We start from the raw sequence: 9,288 nt of genomic DNA on the forward strand, positions 1-9,288 counted from the left end.
ATAGTTGTATGAATTTTTCGCCATCTTATTTATTGTTCACATATGATTTTTCATTCGAGTTATGTTATTTATTATTTGGCTTACCTAGCATGTTAGAGTTAGGTGCAATCACGACTAGGTGGGATTTTAGATCGTGACATCTTAACACGATCAAAAGTCAAACAACAATTCTTAAGAAGGTCATCCCATAAAAATTCTTGAAAGACCAAAAGCTTTATTTCTCTATGAAATTACTATGTTTATATTGAAACTGTTGAAGTTGGAAAACAGATACTTCTATTTTAACTTCAACTGGAGTTGTCCAAGCAAGGCAATACACTTTTTAACATTAAATTTTTTTTCTTTCAATTCTAACAAAAAATTGTCCAAATGCCAATTATCAAGTGAATCAAGATTAAAGAAGCAGTTAATAATATAGGTGATAGTAGCCATCGAACCTTCCATTTTTTCGCACATATATTGGCGATCTTTATCAAAGGGATAACATCCATGATAAAGACATGCAGGCATCTAACATATTCAATTCAAAATTGAGGAGAAAATATACACTTTTGTTTTTGTGGTACCTATTACAAACTGTAATTAACCCTCTAACTCCCAAACTCATGTTAACAAAAAATAAAAAATGAAATGTCACACGGTTGGTTTCTCTATATTCTCCCTTCTAATACCTTGGATTCTCTCGAGACAAAGAAAAACATTTTATACTGGGATAAGTCAAATATGTGAGACACAATATAACTAAATAGTTAAAAGCATGTTCTCAGTAATAACTTAAACTTTTAGATGAGATGGACGCACACTTCAGGAAGGCGTCAGGGCAGCTAATTCCGCGAATTTGGTACATGAAAAAGAATGAAGCCACACACTTCTAACACGGCATCGCATGTACGTAATATTTTAAGGTACTAGGTTGGTTCCAGAATCATCATCCTTGTCTGAAGCTGCCTTGGTCAATTCCTCTGCTCTTCTTGCCTGAAGTTTCCAATCTGTTTGCATTAATGTATACACCATCATACATACACAAGCAAATTGAGCTGCCACAAGACCTAACCATAATCCCTTAAAGCCAATCTTGAGTTTAAAAGCAAATACACAAGCACATGGTAGTCCAACTATGTAAAATGCTGCTAAGTTTATTCTTACACCCATTGTTGGTCTTGCAGAGCCAGTTAGCACACCACATGCTGCTGTTTGAGGAGCGTTTCCGATTTCAGCTAATCCCAGGATTGGAAGCACTGCTGAAATTAACGCAAGTATTTCTGGCTCGTTCGTGTACAATTTTCCCCATACTGATTTTACCCCGACGCTTACACCAAACGCGGTGAACCCAAAAGCAAGTGCCACGAAGATACCAATGAGTCCTGCTAATTTAGCACGGTCAGGGTTACCAGCCCCTAATTCATGACCAACACGTTGTGATATACTCAAGCTTAGTGAAAATGGGAACACATAAATTGTCCCTGTTGTTTGTATCAATATTCCCATAGCAGCTACGCAAGAATCAGGATTATTCAATAAGCCACTCAAGAAGAGAACAATTTCGTACCACCACCATTCCAAGCACACGGAAAATAGGCTAGGCAAAGCCAAACTCAACAACGGACGCCACCCATTGAAAGTTGAGATAAATGTAGCACCAGCCCATGGTTTAATTGCAACTTTGGACAGAACCAAATAAAGTAACAAGCCAATGTTCATGTTCAGTGAGTATAAAACAGAAGCCAACGCAATACCTTTCACGTTCAAATTCAAATACGTTACAAGAAGATAGGTAATCGGAAGGTGCAAAATCGTTGAGCATGTAGCTACTAAAGTAGCTGGTGTATTTATGCACTGTGTCCTTAAAAATGCTCTCAAAGGATTCAAGTGCGCGCTAGCAAGTAACTCGGGTATAGAGAAAATTAAGTAACCTTTGGCGACTTTTGTAATGACTCGATCTTGGCCTAGTCGAAGGAAGACAGGTTCAACATTTAACCACAGAAATGTGATTGGAATTGTCACAGCTAAGAGGAGTAAAAACATTTTGATGTATGTTTGGGTTAGAACTGACCATCTTTTGGCACCATAAGCCTGGGAACAAATGGGCTCCATACCCATACAAAGCCCTTTCATTACAGAATAGCCCGTTACATTTGCAAACCCAATTGCTAGTGAACCTCCAGCTAGCTCTGTTTTGCCCATATGACCCAAGAAAAGCATAGATATAATGTTCTTTGAAAACAACAGCAATGTTGTTAAGGCCACTGGACATGCAATTTTCCCAAGCAAGAGTAGTTCTCCACTCACCTGTATTTTCAAGGTTCACTCAACATATTAAAAAAGAGTTCAAGTTCAATGCAATAACAATATAAAAATATAAATACAATTAGATTAATAATATAAATTTCTATGATAAGCATTATGTGGTTACCCCGTAAAAATGGTAAATATTCCTCATATGTTAAACTATGTTGATACTTAGAGGTGGAGTTAGAGTATTAGATACGAGTACGGATGAATCCAATAACTTTTGCTTCGATCATTATTTGTATTAGAAAATTCATTAGATTTATAAATATTTAATTTGTGTACCCAATACATGCTATAAGCTCAGGGGGGTAAGTTCAGACCAATAAACTTTAAATTTTGGCTTCGTCTCGGCTAATAGTGTTTTTTTTTTTTATTACTAGTGGTGTATGTAACTAAATCCACTCAAGAATACACTAAATAGAAGGGTAAAATGATTTAAAGATAATCAAATCTTCCGATATATATTACAATTGTACATACTATTGGTCATTGCCACTGATCATTGTACATGTCGCAAAGCTAAATTTTACAATTATTAATTATGTTTAGTATTCCGAAACTAGAAGTGCTTTATTATCAAACAAAAAGAATTAAAATTTGAAGAAATTAATTAAGAGAAAGCGTGCCAAAACCTGAACATGGATGCACATAAGCACGTGCCCACATATAAATGTCATCCTTTCTGTTCCTTAGTAAAATAGCCTTTCTTTTTGACTAATTTAAGGACGTAAAAGATTTACATATTATAGAGGACTTGAAAAAGAAAGGAAGAAGAAACAAAGTCACTTTTTTCCATTTGATACACTTACTATTATATATATATATTGGTGAAAAGTTAGATTCCACCCAGACTAGTGTAGTTTAATGTGTCTACCTATACTCATTACCCCGTATGGGTATTTTACGTTGTTTAATGAGGCAGTGTACATCTCAATTTTGAAAAGAAGGTTTCGGGGCACCATAGGGGCGGAGCCACAATAGAAATTACGGGTTCGGTAAAATTAAGTAATTTTAGTTTCAAACCGTATAAATTATTAGATATTTCTTCAAATTTTCTTATCATATTTGATTTTTTTATCTCTTCAATGGAGGACAAAATATTTACGGTAATTGATTTTACCTTTTACGAAAAGAAAAATATAATTATTCAATAATGGCTAGTCCTCTTTTTTTTGGAGGAAAAGATTTTGGACTTCAATAAATTGAAAATCTTTCCTTCTCATTTAGTAACTTCTGCAATGTACCTTAAGGCGCTTGAGAGTCTTGTTTAGGGAAAATATTTGTGAGACGAGTGTTAATATGTCACTTGTATGTGCCTCTTCTTTAGGTTGTTAACTCGATATTTTATACTCTCTTTTATTTTGTGAATTGCTCATGTCCACTTGTGGATGTAGGTCAATAGATCGCACCACATTAAATGATGTGTCTCTTCTGGTATATTTCTCTTTTGTTGTCTATTTAATCATTATTCAAAGTTGCTTAGTTAGCTTTTGAATAACACTAATTATTTCGATCCTAACAAGTGGTATTAGAGCGAGGTTCAAAACATATTCATCAAGGCGGGTGTAGTTCTAGTCGCAACCTATTTGATGGTAATCATGATTTTTGTCTGAAAATTTTGACTGAAGTGCTACTCACGTTAAGAGAAACTTTATGGTGGAGATTTGGAGATGCGACCCGTTGAAAGTTATATGAAGAAGGTGGATCAAGTTTATGTTGTCAGAAAATTCAGGTCAAGAGGAGAACTGTTAGGTGTTTGTACTATTTTTTTTTTACCATATTTAATTTTTCTATCTCTTAAAGGAAGGGCAACATATTTACCATAATTGATTTTACTTTTTACGAAAAGGAAAATATAATTCTTCCATATTTGATTAGTATTTTTTCTTGGAGGAAAAGATTTTGGACTTTTATAAATTAAGAATCCTTCCTTCTCATTTAGGAGAATCCACAATGTTGTCGTAAGGGATTTGAGAGTCTTGTTTATGAGGAGATTTTTTGAGACAAGTGTTAGTACGTCACTTGTGTGTGTCTCTTTGTGAGGTTGTTCTCTCGATATTTTACTCTCTTTTATATAGGGGATTGATCATCTTCGCTTGTGGATGCAGGTCAATAGACAGAACTACGTTAAATAGTTGTGTCTCTTTTTGTATATTTCTCTTTTGTTATCTGATTTATCATCATTCAAGATTTACTTAGTTAGCTACTGCATGACATCTGATTATTTCAATCCTAACATAATTGTATTAAGAAATTGTCTTAATATATACAAGAAAATCTATTATGACCCAATAAGTAAAAAAATTGTGGTTCAAAGCCCATAAATAACTTAAAATTCTAAATCCATCTCTAATCACCATTTACATTAGCATGTTTCAATGGGTAAAAGAAGCTAGCATTTGATGTAATAATTGGTGAGTACTGGTATAGCAGAGAATAGCTAATTAAACGGATAAATCGAAATAACTACTATTTTATTATTTTGTTGCAGTGACTAGTTCAACATGCTATACTTTAGTGAATTGATTAATATGAATGAATTACAGGAGACATCAGAGTCATTATAGGTCAAATTTTCAGTTAGTAGCTTGTTAAAATAATTTTTCTAGCTAGCTAGGCAGACAAACTAGACAATGATTTTGTTTAGGTTAGAAACACGTAACGGAGTCATTTATTTAGAAATTTACCTTCTTGTCAATCTTTTTATCCTAAAAAGGAAAACAAAATTGTCTCCTTGTCACTAATTCTCACATCAGTAGTGGAGTATTATCTTTTGCATAAAAACCACAAACACATATAAAGGGTGTATTCGGAAGAACTTACCCATAATTAACAATTACCTAATTTTTGAGATAATATGACAACGATTACTTATAGTTATTTGACAAAGTCATACACAAGCCTAATAGAAGACTTTTAGCAAATTGCGTAAATCGTCAAGATTGCTTTACAAATAAAAGGATGTACTTTTTGAACGCACTAAAAGAAACATTGAGTATCAATATTCAAGACTTACAAAGAAAAAGACTAATTAGATATCTATAATTAGTAGCAAACACTATTAGTAATTAAAATGCCCAAAAGAATCATTGGGTAACACATTCGATGAGTAAGTAAAAAAATAAAGAAAAAGAGAATTACGGCAACTTTTTCTCTATAATCTTTTTCATGCATTTATGTTCTCATGCATTTATCACCCATGCATAAACCAAAAAGGATATTTAATTATTAAAAGTTAAAAGAAAACAAAAACTGTGAATATGTTTAGATGAACCATTCAATTAGATTGACTCATAGTCTACGAAAAAAGGGAGTATCGTTAAAGTAAACTTGATCAAAAACAAAAAGGAAAAACAAAGATTAGTACGTCTGCCACCTTATGTAAAAAAATGATCGTAAAGTTTTATTATATAGTAAACCTTTTATATAACAACCAAGTTTGCTCCAAATATTTTTTAGCTGCTATAGCGAAATATTGTTATAAAAAACATATATCAAAACATAACATGAAAATTAATTTTTAAAAAAAACTTGGTCATTATAGTGAAATACTATTATAAAAGATAATTATTATAGAGAAATTTGACTATACTAAATCCAGTTATTGGTCAAATTAAAAGTGATAACCACAAGAAAAAAAACCCAAAAAACCTAGATAAGAAATGTACTAATTTACCATTGAACTCTAGTTCTTATACTAGGAGAGGTCGCTTAGAATAGAAAAGAAACTAAATAGAATTATAGTCAATGCATATCTTATCTAAATAAAGGATGTTGAAGGCAAAGTCAAGTAAATTAAAAGTATACTTTTTGTTATAATAATTTAATTTTAGATGATATAGTACAACATGGTTAAAAATAGACAAATATCTTGAGTTCAAATCTCACTATTACCTATAAATTATAATCTTATATCAAAAATGATTTTTTATGTTCTTGACCCAAAAAAAAAAGTTGAAAAAGCTCAAGTCGTATCAGCGCGGACACAGATGCTTGTGCTTCTTTGTGCCGTTATTTGAAAAAACAAATGAAGAAAATGGAGTTATGGAGTTCTTTTAACATAATGTTACGTGAGCGTATTCATGTGTTTGCCTGTGCGTTATGTCTTTTATATTTTCCTTTTTCTAAGTCTGACTGTGTTATATACGGGTAGAAACGAATACATAATTTAAAGTTAATAAGTTCAATAAGTTTTTTAGCATTAATCTCATTGTACTTTTAGAATTATGATTTCTGAACAAAATATTTGTTAAAATTTTAGTTGGTTATTATTCATCATATGTTTATTTATAGTGTCAGAAATATTAGATTCAAATGAACAGGTAGTTTATGAACTGTGTATGTGTCACTATGTGTGTGTGATAGAGAGAAAGCCATAGGAAAGTACCTCATTCATCGGAACTTGTCTGAAAAATTGAAGAGCACTACTATGGGAGGAGGAATATGACGGCCGAACAAATTCTTCTCTTTGTTTTACCATCTGTTCAATGGTGGCGGCGGCTGCAGCCATTTCATCACTTGTTATACTGATAATATCATCACTTTCTTCTCGAGATTCATTCATCGCTGTGCACATCTCTAACTATTTATATATCTGATCAATCAATGGTAGCCAACCTTAACAATGCTATAAGAAGAAAATATCTTTCGTTTTTCAGTACCGAGGACAAAATCCATATAGAGTTTTATAAAATATCATAGAGATCAAGGAACAAATGCTTTCTTACAGGAAAATTAAGGATACTGTTGTGGTAAATGGCTCGTAAATGAGGAGAAATGAGATTCAACGAGTGGATGAGTAATAATTTACAGAAGAGAAGATGGATTATGGAAAATGAAGTTTGGAGCTGGGAAAATATGCACACACATTCCTGGCTCGTACTTATTTATATAGTGAGTAGTACTAAAGTTTGTGAAGAAATATTATCTTTCAGCTCTTACAAGTATCCTTTACAATGGCTGCAGGGTAGTAGCTAGCTAAGAAATGATATACTAGGGGCAGGTAACTATATAAATTACTATATTCGTACTACATTATGCGTTTGAAGTGAAAAGTAGTCTAATTAAATCTACTAAACATTCCACTAATTGAGTGCATTCTTCACTTGGACTCTGGCTTAGCAGTAGGATTAATCTACAATCCCATTCATTTAACTAAACATCTTCTCCTAATTAAGCTTTTTAATTTATAATTAGCCCTTGCTGTTCCACTTTATGTCTGCATCATCATCGTTTCTCAACACTCCATGAAACGTTCGTCAGTATTTTGCTCTCATCAAGAACGTAACCTTATATTTGATAATTTCTTCTCTTTTCTTTGTTGTATATGCTTAATTAATCTTTAATTTGAAACAAATAAGAATATAACCAGCTATACTCCATAAGTTTTGTCTAATTCATTGCACTTGTTTTCATCATAGATATATATTCATGCTACCAAAAAAAAAATTGTTTACCAAATCCATCACCACTTGAACAACATGCACTCCAAGATTTTTTGGTCAAACAGTTTCAGAATCTAATTAAAATTCTTTTCAGGGGGAAAGCAAGCACTTTATTCTGTATATTATTAGTTCAAATTTGACCAATTAGGTAACACTACTAGCTACGTGGGGCCTCGTAAGAGAAAATTATTGGCATCCATTAACATTTGTTTATTGGCTTGTGATTTGTAATCTTCCTACTAAATTGAATTGCACGTAGAAAAGATAAATTTTGGATTAACTCCTCTACAAAATAAATATATAAATAAATTGTGATGCTCGTCTAATCACAGCTTGCTGGATGTGTTGGATGCATAGAAACCATCTTTTTCTTTTAGTTTTTATATCTTTTGAGTTATCATAAACAGTTTTCACAGCTTTAAATTTTAGAGAAAAAGGAATGAAATCTTCAACTAAAACATTGTAAACTGCCGGCAAATACATATCTGCAACAAGGATCAATTTGGTCTTTATGAATATATTTTCTCATCTTATTTTGTTAAAATTATTAAAGAGGAAGACATTGTTTATTTGAACAAGTCTCAATATAATAATTTCATACCATCAAATTAGGTTATGGTGAAGTGATAAATACTCATCCATCCTTAATAAATATCGGGTTTGAGCGCTAAGTATGTAGTCACAGCTTGTATAGGGAGCGCTTCACACAACAAATGAGACTTCTCAACACGAATCCGGATTAATCGGGCTCAAACCGGAATACCAAGTGGGGAAAAATACTCCATCATCCAACACTTTTCTTCCTATAATATCAACTTTTTTTGTATAATAAGTAACATATACATCAATTCTTATAATAGGTCCGAGTACTTTGTGAAAGTTTGGCTGACACTTTTAGATACGTGATGACAACGACATCTATAAAATTAAATTTGTATGTGTTCTTCTTAGAAGAAACAGCTTTAAATTATTCTAGAAATTCTAATTTGAGAAAAAAGTGAAATAAATTCTTACCAATATTTCCAAAAATAACTTCTCAAAATTACACAAGCTAAGCATAGCTACAATTATGAGATTGAGTTCAATTATTTTGATCATTTGAAATTCTTTGCACAGGGAACAATAAAACTATATTTTTGCGCCTCTTCAAGGGACATTTCGCTGTCTTCACCCATAACTAACAAATAGATCCCATGCATTAAAATCTAATGTTTACATACCAAAGTGCTTTAATTATATTATAGAGGAAACATATCGACAGTCTACACAATAAAGTATATATATATATATATATATATATATATATATATATATATATATATATATATATATATTGCATCTTTATACGGTCAAAATCGTTTTGTATGGTTAATCGAGACCGGAGTGGCAGACCGAGGTTCAATCCCAAGTTATATTGGATCGTTACATGAATAAATACTGCCTACCTCGTAATTCAAGGATCGATCAAGATCGAGACCGGCTAAGGTCGAAACCGAGAAGGATAGGGATCTAGCGAGATCGAAGGAAGCATGCTAAGTCAAATAACATAAAG

The 9,288-nt window shown here is 32.2% G+C and overlaps 1 protein-coding gene across 1 annotated transcript; it reads right to left on the reverse strand.

Annotated features, from left to right (window-relative positions):
- Nucleotides 1-510: 510 nt before the first annotated feature.
- LOC107800269 (protein DETOXIFICATION 53) lies at nt 511-2,327 on the reverse strand. Its single transcript, XM_075228973.1, has one exon. It carries the CDS (start codon nt 2,200-2,202, stop codon nt 901-903), a length of 1,302 nt encoding a protein of 433 aa, XP_075085074.1. The 5' UTR covers nt 2,203-2,327; the 3' UTR covers nt 511-900.
- Between the last annotated feature and the right edge of the window lie 6,961 nt (nt 2,328-9,288).

This window comes from Nicotiana tabacum, chromosome 2 (genome assembly GCF_000715075.1).
Source record: "Nicotiana tabacum cultivar K326 chromosome 2, ASM71507v2, whole genome shotgun sequence".
Lineage (NCBI taxonomy): Eukaryota > Viridiplantae > Streptophyta > Magnoliopsida > Solanales > Solanaceae > Nicotiana > Nicotiana tabacum.

What these genes read in the sequence shown, in the direction of transcription:
- LOC107800269 (XM_075228973.1), bottom strand. Translation starts at nt 2,202, where the DNA reads ATGCTTTTCTTGGGTCATATGGGCAAAACAGAGCTAGCTGGAGGTTCA.